Genomic DNA, 27,924 nt, shown 5'->3' with positions numbered 1-27,924 from the left:
AAAAAATATTTTTAGATATCTTGAAATAAATGCTATATTTCTTAAGAAGGCTTTAAAACTTAATTACTGACAAACTTTATGTTACGGAAACACATGAGAATTTGCTGTTTTTACTACTTTTACGATGAAAATCGAAAAGCGTCTGTCACGCTTTTACTCCAGGTGAACTGACTCGATTATAAATATCTATATTTTGATATTTTGAAGTCATTCTTCACTACTTCAGCTATAGCGCTATTGGTTATAACGACGGGAAAATGTTTTTATTGCCGCGGCGGTCCGGGTTTCGATTCCCGGCGCGGTCATATTTTTTCTTGATTTGGAACTTTTAAAATATTTTAGAAACAAAAATTCATATTCCAATGTTCATAATGTGACCAAACTTTAATCTGAAAGAAAGATTATTTTTTAGCCAAATCTAGAGGCATGCTGCTTTAAGCCACCAATAAACACCCCCCCCCCCCCCCCCACACACACACACCTTCCCTATAGAAAATTTTCTAAATTATAATTTTTTGATGGTCATTTGTCTGTGGAACAGCGTCATGTTCTATAAGAAAACATTTTGAAACAAGAGTTATACAATTAATATTTCTTTTTCATTGGAAATTATTGTAACTGTTACATATAGTTATAGTTAAGTTACAATACTAATTGAACACACAATACTTTCGACTTGTTTATGATAAAATGTATCGATACAATAATTTTTGTGAGCAATGTAATAGGGTTTATAATAGTTACTTGATCTGGGACTCGAGTAAATTTAACACTTTAAAATCTACACGTTTAATTATTTTTTTAGAAAGCGCATTTTAATCCCCGTATACTGCAATCAGCCATGTCATCTTTTGTACCTCTGCCAGAAAATGACCTCAGTCATTAAAATATCTAGTTTTGTAACATACATTTTGATTGGCTGTTTCATCTTAAAATGTAGCTCCAGAGAGCGATTCTTAATTTACACTGTAACCGTATAAATTTACATGCTAAGCGGGTAAATAAACACGGCAAGCGTGTAATTTTATACATCTACCGACCGAGATATGCGGTAAGCGTGTATTTAACGCCCAGCGTGCATATTTACACGCTAAGCGTGTATTATGGTATCGCTCCAGCGATTTAAGACGTTTGACCCAAATGGTACGTCATATCAAGGAGTGTGACTCGACCTGGCAAAATCCACGAGAGCTGGATCTAGCTACTTTTATAATAACCCGTTTTTACATCCACTTTTGTGTTTGTCCTTTTGTTATCGAACGAAATCTCCGACGTTTTAACAACTTATCGACGTTGAAATAGAACCGAGTGTAGTTCACTATTTATAGAACTTTTGTCAGGTCATGCATATCAAATGAAAGTAGTCCGGCAGCATAGAACACAAAAGGTACAATACGTTTTTCCCTGCCTGTTTGTACTAACTTGTAAATTACAAGCCATATTTTTACAGAATTTATATACTAAGGCTTAAATTAAACCATATTAATACAAGTTAAAGCATCGCAAAAGTTCCTTCTAGGGCACATCTTTATAAATATAAAATGATCATCTTGTAAAACCCCATTGCGACCCTCTAATGTATGCGCAACAAATTCACACATCGAATCATAATGGATTGACCGGGTCAATGTCTTATTGCCGCATTAGATAGAGGCATAATAGATACATATTTATTTTTTTTTTGGGGGGGGGGGGAACAATAATAAATAATTAATCCAACAGGGAAATCCGTGTACAAAAAGTCACACCGACATGAGCTAAGTCATATGGCGACTTTTCCAGCTTTTTATGGTGAAGGAAGACAAAGGCGCCCCTTTCATGCAAGGGCGAGCATCTGAGTAGAACTACCGACCTTTTGTAAGATAGACTTAAAACGTCTGTTGAGATCAAGTAATCTGTACTAAAGTTTTTTTCTTTCTCCATAATGACACTGATACTATTTAAGAAAACACGTTTCTCTTTAAACTCATCTTAACAGAGTTAGAGTCAGAGATAAGAGACATTGTTTGTTTGTTGTAGATGATGTTTATGATAAATTTTTTGTAAACATGATAAAATCCCATAAAAGAATGAAGTATTATATAAAAATTTATAGGTAACATATTGTAACTGCTAAACAGGGGTGTGTTTTACAGACAAAGGACTTTCAAAAAATCAGAGCGTTGAAAACTTCCTATGGAGTATTCAGAACCATAGGCTATTACGGTTACAGTAGCTCAGGTTTTTCCAGAGGAGGTAATAGAATTAGAAGGTGACCGATGGTGGAAGGGTTTCGACTTATTTCGAGTCCCTACCACCGGAACATACTATACATGTAAATGCAGGTATATACATGTAACCTTGACACTGTAAGAACTCTGGAGACTATGGTAGGTCTGGAGACTATGGTAGGTCATACATTGATTATGCACATATTATCGCTTAAATGCAGTTGAATCTGAACACCGTGTACTTATGACTTGTCCAAGTCCAAATAGTCGCTCAAAAATACTTGCAAAAATATCATGGCCAAATCTAAGAAAATTTCATAATTTGATGTCCACTGACAGAAGGAGAACTCAAAATGATATATGTAAATTTCTGAAGGAAGTATATTTGTTGAGACAGTGAGTTGTTTATGTTTACGCAGTATGTACCATATTTTTACTGTTCTTCAGCCAAAGACGTGTACGTAAATGTCGATATTGCTAGTTATATAAGTTATTGCTGTTGTTTTTGTTGTTGCTGTTGATGATGTATGGTATAATATATTCAAGTCCCTACATGCTTTGTACAATATATTGATGTAAGTTAAACTATCCACTTCACATATTTACTACCTGATAGCCCATTTACATTTCTGGTCCTTGTGTATTACGCGTTTATTGAATGGAAGGGTTTAATGCCTTTAGATGAGTTACAGATGTCTGATTGATAAACAATGTTTATTTTTAAAATCGTTAAAACTTCTATTCCTACACCCAATACCTTTCCAACAGTTATACACCACAAATGACAAAAAACCAGTTGAGGATTCTGTGGCGGAGTATTGATGTGTTTGATATTTCTTGTTAACGACGAAAGCCATTCTTTCCGCGCCGCTTAACTATTTACTAAGGTAGCAGTTGGTAGTTTCCAGCCACAGATTCGAATTGGCCAGGTCAAAATCTGTCATTAGAGATAAAACCTTGAAGTGAAGGCAGTTTTGATGTTTGAAATATTTGTTGATGTGAGTTTGTGATTAACAAGTTTAAGAATGGTATGTTGCAGAAATTCTGGCAGATGCGAATGTAAGCTTGATGGCATCATTTTCATATAACTGCTTGAAATGCATATATGCCACTATCAGCATTGAGCGTCTCGTGAACTGTCAAATGTCATATAGGCCTCACACAGTTGAAAATAGTGAAAAAAGTAATCGGTTGACAGGTATTTTTGTCCAGCTCTGCAAGTAATACTTGAAACTGAGTACAGAATGCAAGTGGCCATTTGTCTCTATCCATTCCCCTAACATTTTAAGGCCAGTTGGAGATATGGCTAATTTGGGCTGAAATGTCATGTATTTTCGCGGGCTGAAATTATCTTTCAGGTGGCTTGGGGATTTAAAAATCTATGCTTTGTATGAAGTTTACTATGTATTTTATTTCTTCTTCAGTAAGATGTAAACGGGTATCTTTTTATTTTCAGGTCTGCATCTCGTAAGATATCGGAAGCCGTCTGACTTGGCCACATCGCTCGGAAGTCCGAAGTACTAGAAAAAACCGCCATCTGCTACCTTAAGACATTTGTCAATTTTTGTAAGTACTATTTCATGCTTTCTTTTGTGTTGTTCAAGCTCTCCAGTATGTGTTATTTAAAAATCCGAGCTGAATGGATTCATAACATAGACAGATGTTGTTTGATATGGTAGAAGTTAAGGGGAGGTAACTCTGATTTTACCGGGTAAGTAAATCTTATTTTTGTTTGTAGTGTAGGGTTTTCTTAAAATTTCTAGCGGGAAACACATTTCTTTTGTAGTTTATATCAAATTTAAAGGAAGAAGGACTATTTAAAGGAAATATAGGTGCAACTTTTTGGCATTTTGTAAATACATGGCTGTTTCACAAGGCTCGGAACTGGATTCTGTGGTGATATTTCTTCGAAGATATTTCTCGAGTGGCAGGTATGATTTTAGTTCTTACAAATTTCTATTGTGGCTTTATCGGTGTCAGGACATGACGACAGAAGAAAGTGTAGAGAGTGGATACATCTTGGGTGCATTTAAGGTCCTGGAGTGAGGGAACATTTGCAGATATTTGTTTTTAATTAAGAGAAGATACGGTTTCTCGGAGATGTACTGGGAGATTGCTCGAATTCGTTAAAATAGGTAAGTTTGGCAACAACAACAACAACAACAACAACAACAAAAGTGCATTGTAAAATATTTATTTAAAGCTATTTTATACTTACTGTATGCAAGGTAATATGAAAAAGTACTTGTAAACAGGGGCGGCTTTTCCTGAGCTTGCGGATTTGAAGTACAGTTAGTCTTGGGTAAGTAAGCTGTGCTGCTTTTAATTCTGTTCCTCAAGTATGCAGGGCTGTGCACAATGCTAATACAGTGCATTTATGGCCATCATGTAATAGTAGGTAAGTCTTTTTTTAATGTCAGAAAGATAGATGCAGTAAGAAATATGTGTGTAAAATGGGGCCAAATCCACAATATTGTAGACATTGTTTGGACATGTGCAATTTGCAAGAAGAACAAAGCATTGTTTAAATATTGGTAAGATTTTATTTGTCATAGATCATTTTCTTAGAATCAGGTGCCAGACAGTCCATGGAGATGCATGTCTTGGTCCTTAAGGTAGCAGTTGGTAGTTTCCAGCCACAGATTCGAATTGGCCAGGGTCAAAATCTGTCATTAGAGATAAAACCTTGAAGTGAAGGCAGTTTTGATGTTTGAAATATTTGTTGATGTGAGTTTGTGATTAACAAGTTTAAGAATGGTATGTTGCAGAAATTCTGGCAGATGCGAATGTAAGCTTGATGGCATCATTTTCATATAACTGCTTGAAATGCATATATGCCTCTATCAGCATTGAGCGTCTCGTGAACTGTCAAATGTCATATAGGCCTCACACAGTTGAAAATAGTGAAAAAAGTAATCGGTTGACAGGTATTTTTGTCCAGCTCTGCAAGTAATACTTGAAACTGAGTACAGAATGCAAGTGGCCATTTGTCTCTATCCATTCCCCTAACATTTTAAGGCCAGTTGGAGATATGGCTAATTTGGGCTGAAATGTCATGTATTTTCGCGGGCTGAAATTATCTTTCAGGTGGCTTGTGGATTTAAAAATCTATGCTTTGTATGAAGTTTACTATGTATTTTATTTCTTCTTCAAGTAAGATGTAAACGGGTATCTTTTTATTTTCAGGTCTGCATCTCGTAAGATATCGGAAGCCGTCTGACTTGGCCACATCGCTCGGAAGTCCGAAGTACTAGAAAAAACCGCCATCTGCTACCTAAGCACTCTGAATCACCGCTATTAAAAACTGTGTAATGCCGTCTAAGGTTTATGGTTCGGAGTACCAGATACTTTATTTTTTCTCTCTCATTACGTACATCAGTTATAAGCCCAAAAGATGTAATTACAAGTCAGTTTATATTAATCGCTGTTACATATTTCCTGTAACTGAAACATTGCTTAAAAGGATTTAAATATAATATGGTTTTAGATATACGACATTATTCTTTTGAATTTAAACATGGTGTGAAGAATTAAAGAAAATGAAAAACTTTTTATAACAAATATGAACATCAGTTTTAGTTGTTACTTTCTCCAAACATGAGAGTTGATAAGTGTTATTTAATTTACCCATGTCGTATTATCACCATCCTCCTCAAAAATGCATATTTGAATTTAAATCTAAATATGGTAAACTAGCTGCTGAATTATTATTATAAGATATTATACTTGCATTTTGTGCAAACGACGACTTTTTTGATGATCTGTCAATTACTATACGTGTATTTTTGTCAGACAAGAGGGTATAAAACAAAACCTCGTCAGTTGGCGATTTCGAATTTGATTCCTCTGTCAACGGGTCAATTTGATATTTATGTTTCTTGTTCAGTCGAAAATGTTTCTCGAAAGTTTTTAGTGGTATTTGTTTCGATGACATAATCTTTTCAGCTGTAGTGTATCAAGTATCAAAGTATTGCGTAACTGAAACAAAATTTAAAAATCCGTTTGATCACTGTCAAAGCAATTTATATTTACAGTATGTACTCTTCACCTCAATTTTTTATACAAGAGTTTTAAGACTTGTGTCTCAATGACCATTTAAGGACGCCACCTGTGAACGAATATTGACTTAGAAATGAACTAGGGTCTTAGTCAGTTATATAGCCAGCCTGTTACTATGGTCATACGAAGGCGTAATTATAGAGCAAACGTTTTCGTCTAACATCGTTTTGACTTCCACTTTCCCAACATTATTCTACGGATGCAGGCAATCAGTTTACCATACGAATACACTAGCACATTGTAAGTTTTAACCTATCCGGTGAGCTGTTCCTCAAAGGCCAGTGTGCAGCGTAGAGTATGATTAGCCGTTGCCACATTCATACGATTTGAAAACCTTCATGAAATTATTGTACAAACATAGAAATATGTGTTAGTTGCTATGTTATCAGTTTTCGCAGAAACATTTATTTTTGAAAAGTAAGAACTATTATAACAACAAATGAATAACAATATGAAAAAAAAATATTTGTCACCCTCCAAAGAATGGTTACGTAGTGGCCTACTGAATCCTTACTTACTGGTAGGATTATGAACGCTTTCCAAGAAATGATGCACAATGTATCAAAATAATTTCCCTCCTGGCTTTGACAATTCTTAAACATAAAATATAGGAAGCCGAGTTCTTTATTTATGCTGCCTAATGTTTTTAACACGATGCAATGGTTAATAACTTCGATCCATAATTTTATCATGTTTGGCAGTCTGAAAGAGCCAAAATGGCCAACAGTTCAGATGACAGCGAGTTAAACAGCACATTCAAGATGAATTAAAACTTTTTTGTTGTTGTTGTTCTTTTTTTCGTTTGTTTTTTTTTTTCATCTTAAAACTATATACAAATGAAAACAGTTTGAAACAATTGTAAGTGTGCAGTGGAAGTATACAACAACAGATATTACATATATTACTTCACATTAATTCCGGTTAAAGAATAAAATATCTTAAATGCATAAAAGTTAACCCAGAGTCGAAATATATTAAAAGCTGCCGAATGCATCATTGGAAACCAATGTTGTGCAATAATGACCCGTTTATTATCCATTAATAAAATGCAGGCTTTATTTCAGACCGAAAAATCATAGGTATATATATAATAAAAATTGATATTACATACATATACTGCTTATACAGGACGAACGATTACATACAAATATCCGTATAGCAAATGGTTGTCATCACATCAATCGACATGAAATTATGTTTGACCTTTCTTGGTGTTTCTAATATAAATCAATGTATTATTCATATTGAAAAAAAACTGTAAGAGTTCTCGAAAGTTTAAAGATCATGAAGATAACGCAGATAAACATATTTTATTGCTACATTCAAACTATATTACAGGTACTTAACAAAGGACAAAGTACGATAAGATATGAACATTAAGACTGTATTACTTATAAGTTATAAACGTAATGAGAGAGAAAAAATAAAGTATCTGGTACTCCGAACCATAAACCTTAGACGGCATTACACAGTTTTTAATAGCGGTGAATCAGAGTGCTTCCGTTTTACTAACTGCAATCCAACAAAATATTATTTTAGTTTTACGCTCCTAACCAAGTCACCTATTTCCAGTATCCACACCGACTAGCGGAACAGCCGACCTGTGCCAGGCATTGGCGATTTTATATGATTTTTCAGCACGCACGTATTAAGATGGGGTTTTGCTTTCCTACGTATTGTAAACTAATCTTATTTGGATTTGAGTGCAATGTAACGTATTTACCCTCCATTTTTATGTGTATAGAATATTTCTAAAGAAATTATAATATACCCCCCCCCCCCCCCCCCCCCCCACACACACACCCCCCTCTCTCTCTCTCTCTCTCTCTCTCTCTCTCTCTCTCTCTCTCTCTCTCTCTCTCTCTCTCTCTCATTGTTTTCCCTTCAAGAGACACGCGCAAATAAATAACCAAGTAATCACTGCACCCTGAAACAGCTAACTTTTTAAACTTAAGGAAAATGATATCTCAGTATTAGAATATGTCAAAACTACTTTTAGTTGCATATTTGCACGCAATTTGTGTACTCGCTTTAAATGGATATTTATAATAATTTACTATTGAAACCAGTATATTATAAAGGGTTTATGGTTTTGATATTCGGAGTAACATGAATATAGCCATCATTATTTAATCTTTCTAGGCACATTTGAAATTATCATAAGGTGAGTAAACTTATTATTTTCCTTTTTCATTGTTTCATTCTATGGCTTTTTATTAGCGACATTTTAACATAATCTAAACGAGTTTGTACAGTTTTCGACAAAACAGATTAAAATTGACTGAGAATATAAATGCAAAACATAAGTTTGAATCATATAGAAATAAGAAAAAGAAAGATTTAAATTATTGTTTTATTTATATGTTCTACTTGAAAATTAGGTAAACTGTCATTTTAATCAATGGAATTTATAGTCATTCAGCAGAATTACGGAAGATCGATGGTTTTACCTGCCCGTACCGGAGTGACACTTGGGGTCTTTCTCCACCTTCAAAGATGGCAAAGGGTTAATTATCTTATTACATACTCGTTTTCTTTCTCCGTTAAGTTACAATGGTACCGGAAACGCCTGAATTTCATATCGGGTGCGTGACGTAAAAATAATGATTTCAAACAGTAACGACGGTAAAACTAGTTTGTTGTCACATGCCTTGTATTCTAGCAGAAGCAATTTTTTTATACACTGACTATTGTCCGTAAGTATTGACCTGGCACTCATGAATATTCCGTATGTTTCTGTAAAATTTTTTTCGGTGACCGAACCTAAACAACGATATAACTATTGAAAAGCCAATTATATACCATCATGTATCATGTGCAGATATAATTGTGCGGACAAAGCGTTTCGCCACTAATCTCAGTATTGTGTGTTCGGGTCCTCTGTCTGACCACATTGTTTGTTCTTTTTTTTTATCTGTAAAATTAACAGGCACTTATCATGATCTACCAACGAAATACTCTACTAGATTCTATCGATTAACATTCTTCTAAGTCAGAAGACCGTTCTACAAAGTGTCGTTTAAAATCTTCAGGACCGGACAAGCATTCATTCATTCAACGGACAATTCAAAGAACTGTTGTTAGCGACACAGAATGAAATGTTCCATAAAGTAATACAATCATAGATACAAATACAAACACAAGGAATTATATTTTTAAAAAATGGTTAAAAAAGAATTCGAACCCATGGTAACGTGTTTCCAAGTCGGAGAGCGTACCACTACACCACTGTGCCTTTCGTATTTTCATTTCTTTAAAAGTCTTACGTTCTAAAGGAAATATATAAAAATGGAAAACGGGGAGAGAAGTTTTTTTTATATAGAATTAAGAGGAAAACAACAATTTATTTAAAAGAACACGCAAACAATTCATGAACATATTATAAGATTAAAAAAAATAATAATAAATTTTTTTTTATTGAAGTTGCCCCAAAATTCTCTGCAAATTCATTTAAGCTTCTATTCATCTTGGCTATATATATAAGATGTTTGTATTAGTTTCTATATCTTTATTTTTAGAACTTTTCTTTTTAAAACATTTTTAACGGATTTCCAAAACTTACATGGTTGTTTCGGTGCAATATTTTATAAAGATCACGGCTCTCACGCAACTTAAATCTATATTTATTTTTTTTATTATTTTATTTTATTATATTGAGTACGCAATTTTACAAAATGTTTTCTATTTTTGTCGGTACCATAATTTACAAAAATATTTCTTGCAGTTTTAAATACCTTTTTTGCTGTATAATCATTCATCATTGGATCATTTTGGTTTACTTTGACGGGGTTTGTCATTATTTGAAAAGGATACACCCCTACCGAATGTTTCCAACGCATTTTTATGTAAAATTCCTGAAAAACTGATTACTCGATCATTAATAGATTGGGAACGATTCTCATCATTACAGATACCAGTAACGTCGTTTAAAATGGCAGTTTTAATCGTCTGTACTTTCTCCTCGTCCCATACCTTTTTTCTCTCGGTATTTGAAGTATTCGATTTTATATTATTTCTATTATTATTTGTTTTTACAACAAAAAACGAAGTGCCGCATGATCAGATTAATTTGACCATTCGTCAATATCAAAGCTACTGTAGATAATTTAAACGACATCATGTTTATATCATTGTTTGATTGTTATGGTTCTCATGCATCGTTGAACCCAAAAAGGTTGTCAATGATAGAAGTTAAGTGCATATTGTAATGTTATACAAAATATTTTCTGTATGAAGAAAAATCGTAATTATCAAACATGTTATCGTTTGTGTTATCGTGCGGGATTTATAGCATGTATGTCCATTAACCATATTGTTAGAAAAGCATTTGTTCAGGAATTCCGTGTGGTGTTTAAAATTACAATTGTACGATATTGGAGAATACAAAAAATCTTCCAAATCTGTAACTTGTCTTTGTTTACGCTAAATATTTTCAAAATTTGTTTTCAAAATGGATTTTGCAATTCCCTAGATTTACTTTTTGCGTAATTCGAACCAAATTCAACAACTTCATTGCCAGAAACTTTATTAACTATTTCCAGGAATCACAATTTGAGCATATGGGTCGTCTTAAACAGCTAAGTTTCAAGCCATCAATAAAAGCTTTAATCTCAATCATTCTTAAACCACCTGATTTCAAATATTTAATTGTTTACAATACTTTTTCGCTTAATTCTACCTGGGCCATTATTCCAAAGAAAATTATAGAATAAACATTAAATTTGTTTGACGAATTCAATAGAAGGATTAGGTAGGGAAATGAATAAATGTACAAACTTAGACACAATGAGTGATTTTATAATTGTTATTCTTCCAATTAAAGTTAAGTTTCTTTATGACCAGAGATTTAGTCTTTTTTACATTTTTGTAAAATGTTTGAGCCATTTATAGCCCATATCTCTGACACATCTGCCTAGAATTTTAAAAGGAGTTTGTGACCAGTGTAACTGACTCTTCAGAAGAAATTTAAGCTGTGAATTTCGCATATTACCTATCAAAAATGCTTTGTTTTTTTTTTTATTTCAACATTACTTCTTAATCCTGATTGTCTGTAAAAATTGTCTGATGTAAGGCATTGTCTTAATGGCTCTTCTTTACCATAAAAGTTATTTGGGTGTCATCTGCGTATTGACTTAGTTTATATTCTGTTTCATAAATATTAATTCCAATTTTCCTGCTGTATTATTTAATTATAATTCACACAAAAAAAATGAAAATTTTCGGGAAATGGGATACAATTGTCTGCGTCGTATTGGAACACATTTATCCATCTTTTAATGATGGACTAAAATTACAAAATATAGTGTTTATAATAGGTTGCCAGGCAACCGAGTCAAAAGATTGCTGAAAATCAACAGACAATAAAAAAAATCACAGAGATATTCTGTTGTGTGTGTATGTGTGCGTGCGTGTGTGTATGCGTGTGTGCGCGTGTGTGTGTGTTCTGTTTTTGTTTTTCTTTTTGTTTGTTTCAAATAAAATGTCATATAATAATCTGTTTTCACCTATAAATCTACCGGAAATAAATTCTTTTTGATCATTGTCAAACTTTTTAAAGACGGTTTGCAATTACAACTGACACTAGTTTATCAATAAAATTTAATAATGAAACTGGGCGCCAGTTTTTGAGAAAGTGTCGAGTTTCATAACGGTTTGGTAAATATGACAAGACAAGACAAGACAATCTTATTGCAAATCATTTAGGCTTAAAAGCCCATCATGACATAAATATTACATAATACAAGACATACAGCAAACAGTGGTGCACATCACGATATAAAAGTTACTATAAAGAGTTATATAACATGACGACGAGCGACAGAAAAGACAAAGTCACAACCGTAAAACACACAAACAAACAAAATAAAAACGGAGAAGGTCATCTTTGACAAGTTTACAAGAGTTGTATTACTTGACATAGATTTATTCAAATCAACAAACAGAAGCATTATTAATGCTTAGATAAATAGCTTCAAAACAGAAGCAATCAACCAAATAGACACTATATATATGGACCGTTTAACAATACATTTAAATACAACATATACAGAACAATCAGTTCAATCACAGCCTTGTCGAAACGAAATACAAGACCTGAAAGAACACACACACATTTAACTACAACCATAACATAAACATAATATAATAATATAGAGTATTACAAAGTAGACTGTCCAAGTTTAAATGCATTAAATATAAATATTCCTAAATTTTGTATTATTTTCTTATTTTCGGAGTTCAAAAGTTCTATAAATTCAAACATATTTGGTCTAATCCAGTATTTTCTTGGTATATATTGTTTTCCTAAATCATTATACAAATTACATTCTATTATAAAATAGTATTCATCTTCTAACTTCTGACAGATAATACATTTCCTTTCATCTAATGGTGTACTAACTGGTCTTACCCATCTTCCAGCTTCTGCTTGTAATTTATGTGAAGATACCCTTAAACGTGTAACAGATATACAAAATTTATTTACATTAAAATATTCAAGATACGGCTGAAATCTAAAAATTGAAATTTTTTTATACAATAAAGCTCTAGAAGAAATATTTATTCTTGAATTCCAATTTTGTATAAATTGATCATTTAATCTTTGTTTAACCATATATAAAAACATATCAACTTTACCTACGCCTTGATATATCCAAGCATTTACAAAACCCAGAGAACAAAGTAAATCTTTAAGTAAAGAGCACCAGTTACGTCTACCATGATTTTCAAAGTCGTTTTTTAACAGTGTGTATGTAATAAAAACATACTTGTTAGGACCAAGTTGTAATATTTTTAACCAATATTTTACTATATTATACATGTGAATTGTTCTGTAAGATACCCGACCCAATTCGCCATATATGAATTCATTTTGAGTTACCTTTTTAACTCCTAAAAGTTTCTTGCAAAATTTACAAAATCCCAAACTTCGCTGCAATGGTTTAAAATAGGTGACACAAGCTAATCAAATAATTCCAATTTATATTTTGGTGATATATAAGTAAACTTATACAAATATTTATTTAATTTGAATATTGCTTTTTGTGCTTGGTCTGCTAAAGTATTTTGGGCTGTACTCCGCGACCCTTCACAAGTAAATACTATACCTAAGTAACAAAATTTATTGACAATTTCAATCCTAAAACCATCATATAGTAATTCTATGTTTCTTGGAATACTACCTCCTTTTTTAAAAATCATTATTTTTGTTTTTGTAACATTCACCTTAAGTTTCCAAAGCACGCAATAATTATGTAACAGATTAATATTGTTTTGTAATTCTTCGGCAGAATTTGCATAGATTATCTCTTACCACATAATCAAAAGCCTTCGTGTAATCAACAAATGAAGTATACAGTTGCTTCCCTTGAATATGTATAACCCCTTTGTTTCTGTGTAACTGATGAATGCTTTGTGTGTAACCATAGTCCAAAGATTTCAGAATGAATGAACCTAAACCCACCTAAAGAAAACTATGACTGTATACTCATCTGATCCTTGACTTTAAGGAGGTAGAAAACCTTAACATTTGTATGTGCGCATGCCCAAACAGAAGCTTACGTGACGATTTACGAAAATGTTCACGACAAACTAAATGTGTTTGTATATTCATTCTTCTGAAAAAAAATCATTGACCTGTCTCTGATTTGATGCTTAGTGGTTTTAAAATGCTGAAATAATGAATTAAATTACCGCAGAAACGCTACAAAACATTGAATTGCCTTAAAATGACGTCACCGACGTCGTGACGATACATGTTCATTTACCGCGCCGTACGTAATTCTCAGTAATTTTTTTATTTGAACTATTTTTAAACAACCAATATTTGCCGAAATATATTCTGAATATTGATAAATATTTTGCGGCTTTTATGTTGTTATATCGAAATGTTTTGCGGAATTTAAGAAAATGGATGATGGTAACTGATGTTATTGGGAATAAAGTTGGGTGAAGGTTATTTATTACGGCCATTTTCAAATAAAAATTGGGCGCTTTGATTTGTAATAGCTATTTTTCCGTTTCCAATGAAAATTTGGTGAGTGTGTGTGTGTGTGTGTGTGTGCGTGTGCGTGTGCGTGTGCGTGTGCGTGTGTGTGTGCGTGTGCGTGTTTGTTCGGGTTTAACGTCTTTTTCAACAATTTTTCGGTCATACAAACGACGATGTCTACTTGTAGCAGTGAGCACAATACCCATCTTTATAGTGCTGCCTCACTGGAATATCACGCCGTAGACACGTGGCATGATACCCCACCCAGTCACATTATACTGACACCGGGCTGACCAGTCCTAGCACTATCCTCTTAATGCTGAGCACCAAGCGAGGAAGCTACTAGTACCATTTTTTACGTCTTTGGTATGACGCGGCCGGGGATCGAACCCACGACCTCCCGCACTCTAAGTGGACGCTCTACCACTAGGCTACCGAGGCGGTACTTATACATTTAAACTATGCTCTAAAATTGTTCAGATTTCAGTAGAAAATAGTGATTTCTTGAATTAAATTAATGTTACCATGAAAACGAATCCGGTAAGCTATATATATCTAAATGTAAAATTCAAAGGCGTTGACACTGTTCTATTTAAGGAACACAGTATTAGCTTTTTATCTGTATTTCAACACTATCGGTGAGAATAAGCATGATAATCATTTTTCCATGAAAATTTTAGACGAGGAGTACTGCTTTAGGTTGTTTAAGCTTTGAAATTTGTTTTAAAAAATGCAGATAACACAAACATATATCTTACTGTAGAAATAAAATGTTTAGAGGCTTCATTAAATGAGAAAGATAATTTTATTTAATATTTTTCTAACAAACTACGTAACATTATCAATTACGCAGACTTAACGGATAACAGTGACCCCAAAATACACTGAAAAGTGTTAATTATCCGTATTTTCCTCCTTCTTTCAATATAAAATACATTTGGAGGGCAATGTACTTCAAACCTGGATAAATATTGTACTTGAAGAACAGAGATAAACGAAACTGAGATTGTTGCAGCTAAAACATTAAATTACACGAAATACAATAAATTTCTACGGTTCAACTAATCTGAATTTTATTTACCCTGGTAACAAGGTATACAACCTACTTAAAGCATTCTTCATGTTGTTATTTTCTGTCTTTATTTCCCCTTCTAGTAACTTCGATTCTGTTTTCATTTAATCTATTTGAATTAGTACCAAAACTGACAGAAACCGGATTATTATATATTTCAATTTGTTCATTGTTTAGCTTTTCATTTTGGTATAAAAAAAATATTTTTTTATATTTGTGAACTCATTACCATCTTCATCAATATGCTTTACAGTAAAATTACTATTTTCTAAATCTAAAAAGTAACTACTTGGCTTCTCGCCATAATACTCATATCTTCATATCTGAGCATCGTCATCTTGGTCTTAGACTTTCATATATATTCTAATTATATGCGTTCTCTTGTAAAATATTCCAGTTTTCTTCAAAATTATTTGAGTCATCGCTAGAATAAAGTTCTTCTAATAAATAGTAATACCTCTGAGTACAACAGACACAACTGAAAATCTATATTTCTAACAGTTTTCATGTAATGTACATTTGGTTGTACCTGCATCAAACCACAATATAATTTATGAATGCCTACATTTTAATGTATTTTGAATAGAATTATATGGCGTTCATTTTTAAAAAAAAAAGAGTTGTTAAAGGGCCAAGATTTTCATTGTATTATAAATACCTGGCACATTTGGTTTGAAATTATTTTTGAAAAGAAGACATTATTGTAATTGAAAATCAAAATGTTAGGTTTAAGAAACAGTGGTTAAAATGTATATACTGTGGCCTCTCTCCAGTATGCCCTATTTTACGAAATTCGTAAGAAATGCTTGTTTTGCTCAATCTTTAATCTTGTATATGTTATATTTTCCAACACAATGGATCATAGTTAAATAATCACATTTTTATCACCGTCTTTAACATTGTCTAAGATGTTTGCGAGTTAAATGTTTGGTGGTACCAAACATTCTGCACAGAAAAGTCTGCCTTTTAGTAGTCTAAGAATATATTCATTTTATATGCCAATATACCTAAATGACTTGAATCACACATGACTAAAATATGTTTACTGAACTTTTATAAATGTTAAAGATGATTGCCAGCCTTGATTCCGTATACCTACATGTATGTTTCTAGGGATATCCTTTGAATGCTAAATAAGAAGTGTTCATGTATGCTGTAAATTGCCTACCAGTGAAAAATGGTACATATTTTTGTAGTTTTTTTTTTCATACTTGCTACGAAGTTTTGTATATATAGATATCTAGGACAAAAATAAACAGTCTGGGCCGATCATTCAGTATATCACAGTTATGGCTGATATCATATGCACGCTTCCTACATATATAAACATGACTCTTAAAAAGTTAAAATAATATAATAGATACCGACTACATAAAGCATAATACACTCGCACTTGGGATCACATATGCGTTTCGCAAAGTTTCACAAATAAGTATAAAAATCTATTGTTTTCGTAGGTTTCTAGTATCTATATACAATAGAAACAAATACTTGCCGAGATAATAAAATCTCAGTTTTATTTCATAATCTCTCACGAACCGATTCACTCAGATCGAGACTACTATTATCTTGCTTCCACTGCATAAGGTTTATATGAAAATATGTTAATAATGCAAGTTGCACAGTTGCACAGTTTATTCATAATCAGTGTGATCCATAGTTTTTGTCACTTTGATGCAGGTATTTATACACTCTAAACTTATATTTGTGTATGATTTGACGGCAATTTAGACTTTAAAATTCCATTCATGATGTCATGTGCTTTTGATTCAACTAAATGTATATATGAGTTGTAGAGTTTATTAATTCATGCATTTGACTATAGATCCTTGAGCATACCTGCAAACATATACATTTGAGCCGCGCCATAAGAAAACCAACATAGTGGGTTTGCGACCAGCATGGATCCAGACCAGCCTGCGCATTCTCGCAGTCTGATCAGGATCCATACTGTTCGCTTTCAGAGCCTATAGCAATTAGAGAAACTGTAGCGACCAGCATGGATCCTGACCAGACTGCGCGGATGCGCAGGCTGGTCTGGATCCATGCTGGTCGCAATTCCACTGTGTTGGCTTTCTCATGGCACGGCTCATTTATCAGTTAAAATTATAACTGTATTGATTTCTAATGTCAAAAGCTTTATGTACGTACATCGCTAAGTTCTTATTAATATTGATATTGTCTGAAGTCATTAATTCAATGAATCTTGGTATATTTGGTCTTGACCAGTAATATTTCTTTATATAGTTTTTCTCAAATCATTATAAAGTGAGCATTCTAAAACAAAATGAAATTCAGCCTCTAAGTTATTACAAAAGTGACATTTTCTTTCATTGTAAGGAATTGGGACAGGTTTATGCCACCTGCCTGTTTAAATTTCTAGTCTGTTAGATAAAACTCTTAATCTACAAAATGCATTTTTAAAGTTACTTATATTTATTAATTCTAAATAGGGTTGAAGCTTGTAACTTGAAAACAAAGTATAACTTTTTGCTCTAGATGTGTCATTCTAATATGCTTGTCTCTGTTAAAACACTCTTACGTTAGAATGACGTCACGTTAACGTGCGCTAACGTCAAAGTTTGTATTGCGACCAAGAGAGAGCGCTTTTATATTTTATATACTGTTCTAGATTAACGGCATATAAGAATCGGAATAATTTATAGCAAAACCGTGTTTTAACACTATTTATATACTCGGGCGGTAATACGTCGTACAAAAAAATTCACTCGGGCTGCGCCCGACGTATAACCGCCCATCGTGCATAAATAGTGTTAAAACACTCTTTTGCTATAAATTATTTCTTAACTAATATCCGCCATCCAGTTTTGTATAAATACATCAGATAATCTTGTTTTTAGTGCAGATATAAATAAATTTATTATTACCAATACCCTGAAGTAACCACGAATCATAAAAACAAAGGGATTGTAATAAACTTTTCACATATTTTGCCCAAGAACTGCTATTTGGTTTTACTTCTAATTGTCTGCACATCAAATCGTAAACAACCTTTACATATTTTTATTCTCCATTTGTATAATTTTCAACCAATATTTTATAACACCCTCAGCTCTTGTTAACAACGATGTCAAACCAAACTCACCATATATAAAGTTATTTTGTATTTGGATTTTTACACCAAGTGATCTTTTACAAAAGCTTAAATGTACCCTTTCTAACATCATTATTCGTTTAACCCCCATATTTCTGAACCATAATTTAAAATAGGTAAAATAAGCTTTTCGAATAATTCCAACTGACTTTTATTGGCATACCTGGATATCTAACATAACAGTTCTTTTTATATAGCTAGTTTCATCCACATTCAATACAGTTACTATGTAAAGTCCTCTATCTAGATGGAAATCCAACGTATACATTTTGCTCCTACATTCCGTATAAAATGCACACAGGCCAAAAGAATTAAAAAAAAAAGTTGTTATATGTCCTGGAGTTCCAATGAACACGCATGAATAAGGTAAAGTTCTTATTATGCACGATTACAGGTTACCTACATAAAATATTGACATTTTGTGGGAGTTGTGTAAAGCTAAACAATGACTGAGTCAGAAGATTTACAAAGGCATTTGTAGCAGAAATAAATTATATATCTATAACAAATATCAACAACATAACATGTGGAAAATCACCTTGTGTGGAGCACAGTAGTGTCATTTTACTTTTCAGCTTGATTACTGCAAAATATTGGATTCGATCAAAAGAACGGCCACAGTTTCTGAGGGAGAGATACAGCTGATGATCTTAAATTAAAATGACAGAATATATTTTAAGAAAGTAAAGAATAAATTAAGAAGAATTACATCAAGTTTCGAAATATTTTAATTCAGATAATTTGCAAATAAAAGGACTGAACTACGTAATCAGAAGTATAGTTTGATCTAATGATTGTGTACGTATCTAAAATATTGTCTTTTAATTGAACAGACATTGATATTACGTATCCTCTAAAAAAAATGACAAAACAGAACAGAACATATATTTTATTAAGACTTGTACATAGTACATCATCTATAATTCATATTCTTTACATATATAATATCAACGTGACAATAAACTTGACATAAAGAATCTTTTATATTTAATTTTTAGATTTGAATATAATTACATATACAGTAGAAATTATGTGGAGAATGAACATAAGATATCAAGTTCGACAGTTAGAATTGCACTTCTGATGGTTAGAGCTTCTTTTACATATCTAGATCTAAATTGAATAAGTTCGGTTTTGTTATTTGAATTAAGGAGGTGTATGAATTTATACACCGATGGATGTCTAAAATATTCTACTTCTAAGCATTTTTTTCTAATATCAGCGTAACATTTACATATACAAACAAAATGGTATTCGTCTTCAATATCTAAATTGGCGCAACATAAACAATATCTTTCCTCCCGAGGAATTCGATTTCTACTATGTCTTCCAGTCTGTATTCTGAGTGGAAGACCACTCATCCTAAGTGTAAAAAATAAAATCTAAAACATCTTGGCAGTATATCCAAATAACTCTTATATTCAGAAAGACATTTAACGTTTTATACATGTACAATACAAAGCTGTTTTCAATATTAGCATACCATTCTTGTTTTACAGTGTCAATAATGCGACATTTAAATTCGCTCAAAAACAAAAGCTTATTTATACCTTCAGAATGATCAAATATATATGAGAATCCATAGTCATTTAAAAGCTTTCTAACATCTGAAACCCAATTTGTATAACCATTAATACTATCTTCTAACGCTTTAAATATTACGTTCTCACTATTAATAATTTTCAACCAGTACTTAATATACATACCTGAAGATATAACGGATATAACCCAAGTTCACCATAGACACTAGCATTACATGTATTTGGCCTAACTTTTAATAACTTTTACAGAACTTTAAATGTACCCTTTCAATATAGATAAAGCAAAAGCATCGAATAACTGGCATAACGTTTTAGGGCTAAGATCAAATTCCCTACAATTACACAAAAGTGCATTCATTGCCTTTAATACCGTGACTGTTATGTCTACAGTCAATTGTGGCCCTGATAGGGGTAATATCTGGGTCATAATCTGAGTCATCAATGACAGTATTGAATTTATCTTGTACAATAAAATCATTTTTAATCCCTACTCTGCTATTAAAATCACCAAGCATATACACAGTGCCAGTCACTTTCTAATGTATCAAACAAATTGATGTTCAAATATCATATGCAGTTTATTCTTCGCCCCAAATATATGCCACACACAAATAAATATCTTCCTCAGTACTAAAGACAGTATGATCTAATTTTATCCAGATAATTGCATCATGGTGATTTTTTATAATTTGAATACTCTCTTTTAAATGCTCTTTATACCATAAAACAATACCGCCACTACATCAGCGTGCATTTTTATTTTGAAATTTCTAAAGAAATTGCGTGTGACATAACCATTAAGTGAAATATTACTTGAAGCATTGGTCCATGATTCATATTAGAAACAAATATCATGACTAGCTATAATATTTACAAAATTGTTATTGACCTTTTTGTCATTAGTAAGTCCATGGACATTCCAAGACAGCATGGATAGCTCATCTCCAGCACATCCCTACTCCTTCACTGCCTTACCATCTATGTATAGCAACTCGTACGCTATCCATGACCTTTTCCCTTGATCTCTGGCCGCCTTCATCCTAGGGACTATCTTCTTCCTTTTTGCAATTACCTCCTGTGGAAATTGTTCATACATATTAGAACTTTTCCACTTCTTCGTACGAACTCTCGATCTTTAAAAAACGTGAACTTCGCTACAATTGTTCGCACTTCACCAGATACTGGATACTCTGGTGACCTGTGAACTCGCTGAAAGCGAATACTGTCCGCGGTCTCCTTTGTTATCTTCAGGGCCTTATGTAGATGTTCTCGCAGTTTCCCCTCGGTCACTTCCGGGGATTCATTACCGCTGGAGTTGTCCTCTGATTTGTTGATAAATATCAGATTATTCCGCATGGATTGAGATTTAAGATAGGTTACCTCATCGCAGATGCTAGTACGGGCCTTCTCCAACTCATTTACATTACCGGCTAGCAAGGCTGATCCTATGTCTGCACCGTCCACTTTGTCCTCCAGTTTGGACATCCGCTCCTCTACTTTCTTTGGTCTATTGTCTATCGCAAACCAAATAGATTTTAACTCCTTCTCAAATCCCGGCATTTGCTTTTCAAGCTGGTCTATAGCACTGAGTTTTTTCTCCACTGCACATAATCTGGCACTGATACTTTCCAAGCAGTTCATTCTGTCCTTGTATATAGGTTCTTTGTCGCCATTTATCGCCATTGTCACGGTATTTACAGAAGAATAATCACTACTAGAATAAGATTTCAGTTTGAAAACATCATTGTCATTTGAATCGTCATGGTATAAAACAGCGTTAGTTTGGCTTAAAACATTACTTACATCAACATTTGTGTCCATATCACTAGACGGGTCTCTCTGTTTGAAAATGTCTTTCGATCAAAAGATTGGATTTAGCTTAAGTGTTGAAACACCATGAAATCTTTATAAAATCAATCATTTCATTACATTTACATTATTTATTCATTTAAATAACTTGTTATTTTAAATAAATTTTACAATCCAGGTGAAGTCTCCGACGTGTGTACGTCCCGAAATCTTGTGTTTCCAACTCCTCCCACACTTTAACCCTGATTTGCTTCATACTTTCACAGATGAACAAACTTGATGTGCGAATGACCAAAAAAGTAAAAACTTTTGCTGTGACTATTTTTACCGCAGTTATGACCTTTTGATTGTTTTACTATATAAAATATAGAGCAAAAATCTTGTGTGCTCAACTCCTTAAACACTGTTGAAATGGATATGCTTGAAAGTTTCACAGATGAAGGAGTTTCATGTGAATATTACCATAAATAATGGACTTTTTTCTGTGACTATTTGTTTCTAGAATTATGTCCCTTTCTCAATTTCACAAAACAGACCATAGTGAAGAAATATGGTGTGTTCAACTCCTCATACAGTTTTTGAAAGAATGGAATCAAAATTGCTCAGATGCACAACCTTATCCGAGTACAATTTGTTTCAAACATCCTTCATGTGAAGATGGTCTATACTAAAACCTTTGCTCTTTAGAGGATGACACATTATGTGGGGGCATCCGTGTCCAATGGACACAATTCTAGTTTGACAGTGTAAAGCTATACTCAGACCAAAATAAGGCTCTAGGTACCACAGTATTATAAAACACATTTAACTATCTACGTATAAAATAATGATACAAGTCTATAACCTGAATAGAGCAGTGCATTCCATTGCATTTTTAAATGATAATGTAATTGAGAAAAGAGCGCATTTTGATACATTTTATTGGGATTTGCTAATCCACTATATATACTTATACATTTCTGTTAGTTTATATAGTATGCAGATATAAGTTTACAGCTATACACTAATTGAACAATGTGCTATGCATTTTTGTTACATACATCAACAAATTAAATGATTTCAAGCATTAATGCTACAAAAATTATTAGGTTTCATTTTGTTTCCTATCAATAATCTTTTTTTTAATGAACAACAATATCATATTCTAAAGATATAACAGACTATAGTTAAAGCTAATGTATAACTACTTGCTATACACAGACTGCATGTACAGAAATATATCTTTAAAAACAAAATAATTGTTAAATGAAATCACCTATAGATTTATGTTGTTTTAATTGTTTTTCAAAAGATTAGAAAATTAAATGCTGCTTTTATTAGGTAGTGAATGTAATTACAATGTAAAGATAAATTATTATGTGTATTCTAGTGTGTTATGTTCAAAATATTAGAAAACATCCATCTAAAAAAACGTTAGTCAAGCTAAAAAGGACTTTAGCTGTACTTTTTTATTATTCTAAATACAATCTAGTTTGAATTATACTGAATTTTGATATGTTAAAAATATATTCTGCCCAAGTATTTAATAGACTGTACCTACAGCTTACCGTCCACTTTTAACTTTAACGCAAGTGTTTTGCTTTTTGATGAAGGCTCAAAATGAACAACGGCAGGTCAAGATCATTTTACTTGTATGTTCAAATTTTAAAAACAAAGTCAAATTGATAATGGTCCGTAAAATCACATCCTATTTGTATGATTCTATAACTTCCGTTGAAAATAACAGAAACTCTTGATCGAAAAAAAAACATAACATTTTATCCTCCCAGAAGTGGAAGCATACACTCGCTTCTTCGTCCGTCCAAGTGTGTCCGTCTGTCCCGCAATTCTTATCCGGAGTACTTGTTGGAATTTATCGAAATTTCATAGGAATCTTTACTATCAAGTAGGGATGCGCATGTTGTCGACATGTTCCGGTCGAATGACTTCTCACTGAGTTATTGCCCTTTGATTTTTAAGCATAAGTGTACTATAGTGCCTTGTCTTGTCCGAAGTATTCCTCAGCAACCACTGGCTGAAATTTAGCGGCACTTTACTCCTAAGAGATGCGCATATTCTCCACATGTTTCGGGCGAACGATATTGCACTGAGGTATTGCCCTTTGATTATACAACATCAGTAAAATGGGTGGCACAAGTCTTGTTCACACTTCTTCACAATTACTTACTGGAATTCTAAGAAACGTCTTTAGAAGCTTCATTACTAGGACAATGTATGTCACCAGTCGATGAATTCCTCTCCTTTTAATATTCGGGGAGCATCCGTCGATTTTACTCATAGTTTTTTGCAATACAACATTACATAGATAGTGATTGCAGCTACCTACTTTCACAGTTAAAATGCAGACTCTAGCATATATCATTATATTCGCGACATATATAAGGTATACTTCATGTATAACAGCGGCTTCAGTAGGCGTGTTACGCTCTGTCTTTAATCATACAAATATAAAAGTAGTTCTGCAGGTTTTTATGTATAATATAAATTTGTTTTTGTCCTGTTACGGACAGTAGTATATATATTTTTTTTTTAAATATATGTCTTGCAACCTTGAGGTAACGATTTAAAATAACATTACAATGGAAGAATATCCTATTGTGAATGTTTAAACCTACATGCTAAATGAAATAAATTATTTAAAACTATTTTACAATTTAAAATAGCATCAATATTGTTATCATTATTCTCTTAAAATAATTGTCTGTTTGTTTAACATTTCAGAAGCTGGTAAAAAGGAAATATTATGGAAATAGGTAGAATTCGTGCATCATTTATTTCTTCAGCATTTGCAGTCATGTTGATTTTGGTACTTCAAACATACTTCTGGGATCGTCTTCCATTTGGAACATCAGTTGTGTTAACGTCGCAATATTCCGTGCACGTGCATGACCATACTCAAACAGTGGTAACTAATAAAATGAAACATTCAGGATATGGAACTAGAACAAGTATTGTAAAAGAGTCTATAAATGAAATCAATAGTCAAATATCGAAATATAATGGAAGCGCAAATGCTTCTCAAGCACAAAAACTTCAATATATACCTAAGCAAAGAAAACTGCGAATAGCGCTTTACCATGTGTATCATGGAATAATTAAGCGTCACATGAGAAGTTTAAATATGTCCAGTTGTTTCCATTATCAAAACTGTGAAGTTGTATATATCACAGCTTTAACTTCAGAAACCCTAGATGCAGACGCTGTACTTATTCAAGGAAACAATGTACCAGGACAGCTCCCGAAACATAGAGATGTAGACCAAGTTTTCTTATTTGTAACCATAGAATCGCCGGTATATCTGCGTATCACCAACGTTGGTAACGAAAGATTCCATAATTATTTTAACTGGACCATGACTTATAGAATGGACTCTGATATTCCATACGTTTATGGTTCTGTTATTCCAAATAAAGTAGATAAAAACTATGTCATTCAGAGCATAGAAATTAACAATAACTTTAGAAATATAGGTATGAATGCGTCTCTAGACGAGAAGGTAATTAGTAATTATAATGGCGACGTTAATAAGAATTATAGTGATATATTCCGTCAGAAGACAGAAACTGCACTTTGGTTTGTAAACCATTGTAGGACATCGAGCAAACGTGAGGTGTATGCCAGTGAATTAGCGAAATATACCAATGTTACTAAAGTCGGAAAGTGTAACATGAACAGGTCGTCTTCATGTCCAAAACGGGGGAATTGTACCACTGTTTTGGCTAAGAAATACAAATTCTATTTAGCATTTGAAAATTCCTTATGCACTGACTACATAACGGAAAAGGCCTTTCTGTGGTTCACAAGAGATATTGTTATTGTTGTTCGAGGTGCTACTCATTATGAGAAATATCTTCCGAAAGGCACATTTATAGATACCAATGCGTTCAAATCAGCAAAAGAACTTGCACAACATCTGAACAAAGTGGGTGCAAACGAAGAAGAATATACTAAAATTCTAAAGCTGAAGGATCATTATACTGTCATAAAAGAACGAGAACACGCTCAAATATCGTATTGTAACTTGTGTTATAAATTAAACAATCTCAACCAATATCGAAAATCCATCGCAAATGTAGATGATTGGTGGACTAAAAATGCTTGTGACATAAGATAACCATATCAAAGTTTGAACTTAAGTTTGGCAAAACCTAAATTCTCTCTCAGCATTTTATTTCAATGTTGGATAGACGAATCTATGTTTTTTTCACATATTAGTTGTACCTGTGATCATTTATGTAATATATCATTTCAAGACGGCTGTTCATCACAAGTCAGTTACTGGATTTTTCCTATAAAATGTTTGTTGGTGCAAAAATACTAGTGCTTACCTATGATATCAGCTAAAACAGCGAAACTGTCTAGTAGAAATCTTCCATATTCATTTTCATAATGGATAATGACAAAACCATAGTCAAATGAAAAAATCTTTGAAGCAGCAGAGAATGTCTAGATAGGCAATAAATGGTGTTAGAATGTCTAGATAGGCAACGACTGATGTAAGAGTGTCTAGATAGGCAATGACTGGTGTAAGATTGTCTAGATAGACAATGACTGGTGTCAGAATATATAGATAGGCAATGACTGGTGTAAATTGTCTAGATAGGCAATCACTGGTGTAAGACAGTCTAGATAGGCAATGACTGGTGTAAGAATATCTAGATAGGCAATGACTGGTGTAAGAATATCTAGATAGGCAATGACTGGTGTAAGAATGTCTAGATAGGGAATGACTGGTGTAAGAATATCTAGAAAGGCAATGACTGGTGTAAGAATAACTAGATAGGTAATGACTGGTGTAAGACTGTCTAGATAGGCAACGACTGGTGTAAAGCTGTCTAGATAGGCAATGACTGATGTAAGGCTGTCTAGATAGGCAATGACTGGTGTAAAACTGTCTAGATAGGCAACGGCTGGTGTAAGACTGTCTAGATAGATAACGACTGGTGTAAGACTGTCTAGATAGGCAACGACTTGTGTAAGAATGTCTAGATAGGCAACGACTGGTCTAAGACTGTCTAGATAGGCAACGACTGGTAAGACTGTCTAGATAGGTAACGACTGTAAGAATGTCTAGATAGGCAATGACTGGTGTAAGACCGTCTAGATAGGCAATGACCGGTGTAAGAATGTCTAGATAGGCAATGACCGGTGTAAGAATGTCTAGATAGGCAATGACCGGTGTAAGAATGTCTAGATAGGCAATGTCCGGTGTAAGACTGTCTAGATAGGCAATGACTGATGTAAGAATGTCTAGGTAGGCAACGACTGGTGTAAGAATGTCTAGATAGGCAATGACTTGTGTAAGAATGTCTAGGTAGGCAACGACTGGTGTAAGAATGTCTAGATAGGCATCGACTGGTGTAAGACTGTCTAGACAGGCAACGACTGGTGTAAGGCTGTCTAGATAGGCAACGACTGTAAGAATGTCTAGATAGGCAATGACTGTTGTAAGACTGTCTAGATAGGCAATGACCGGTGTAAGAATGTCTAGATAAGCAATGACTGGTGTAAGACTGTCTAGATAGGCAATGACCGGTGTAAGACTGTCTAGATAGGCAACGACTGGTGTAAGAATGTCTAGATAGGCAATGACTGGTGTAATAATGTCTAGATAGGCAACGACTGGTGTAAGAATGTCTAGATAGGCAACGTCTGGTGTAAGACTGTCTAGATAGGCAATGACTGGTGTAAGAATGTCTAGGTAGGCAACGGTCTAGATAGGCAATGACTGGTGTAATAATGTCTAGATAGGCAATGACCGCTTTAAGAAAGGAAACATAGTGGTTGTTGATTACTTTGTGATGATCCGTTTACCAAACAATTTTAATCACTTTAAAAACTTGTCTGCATTAAATTAGTATGGAGTGTAAAATAACTAAATTGTTGAACATGACCTAACCAAAGAAGCAAAGAAATATTTCTCTTTTGTATATTATACAATCATCAGCATTTTCAACTTATAAACTAAAATGTAGCAATCTACAAATTTGCTTAAGGTAATGGGCCCGAAATAAATATTTACAATTTCCGTGCGATTACATATACCCCATATAGAACTTCGGCATTCTCGTGGTGTAAGAATGTCTAGATAGGCAATGACTGGTGTAAGAATGTCTAGATAGGCAACGACT

The 27,924-nt window shown here is 33.3% G+C and overlaps 1 protein-coding gene and 1 long non-coding RNA gene across 4 annotated transcripts; both read left to right on the top strand.

Annotated features, from left to right (window-relative positions):
* Positions 1-3,189: 3,189 nt before the first annotated feature.
* Positions 3,190-5,492, top strand: LOC128550472 (uncharacterized). Of its 3 annotated transcripts, none has more exons than XR_008368320.1 (3): positions 3,190-3,208; positions 3,667-3,776; positions 5,397-5,492. It is a non-coding gene; the product is annotated as an uncharacterized LOC128550472 (long non-coding RNA). The 3 variants fall into 3 exon arrangements; XR_008368318.1 differs by lacking the exon at positions 3,190-3,208 and adding an exon at positions 3,236-3,408; XR_008368319.1 differs by lacking the exon at positions 3,190-3,208 and adding an exon at positions 3,238-3,393.
* A 2,749-nt stretch (positions 5,493-8,241) lies between these two features.
* Positions 8,242-26,057, top strand: LOC128550709 (alpha-(1,3)-fucosyltransferase C-like). Its single transcript, XM_053530289.1, has 2 exons — positions 8,242-8,433; positions 24,515-26,057. Exon 2 carries the CDS (start codon positions 24,537-24,539, stop codon positions 25,905-25,907), a length of 1,371 nt encoding a protein of 456 aa, XP_053386264.1. The 5' UTR covers positions 8,242-8,433; positions 24,515-24,536; the 3' UTR covers positions 25,908-26,057.
* Positions 26,058-27,924: the final 1,867 nt, after the last annotated feature.

This window comes from Mercenaria mercenaria, chromosome 18, assembly GCF_021730395.1.
Source record: "Mercenaria mercenaria strain notata chromosome 18, MADL_Memer_1, whole genome shotgun sequence".
NCBI classification, from domain to species: Eukaryota; Metazoa; Mollusca; class Bivalvia; order Venerida; family Veneridae; genus Mercenaria; species Mercenaria mercenaria.
Note: the sequence above shows the minus strand (reverse complement) of the source record. Positions and strands in the feature narration are given on the sequence as shown.

Excerpts from the sequence above, each read along its gene's own strand:
- LOC128550709 (XM_053530289.1), top strand. The coding sequence starts at position 24,537 with ATGGAAATAGGTAGAATTCGTGCATCATTTATTTCTTCAGCATTTGCA.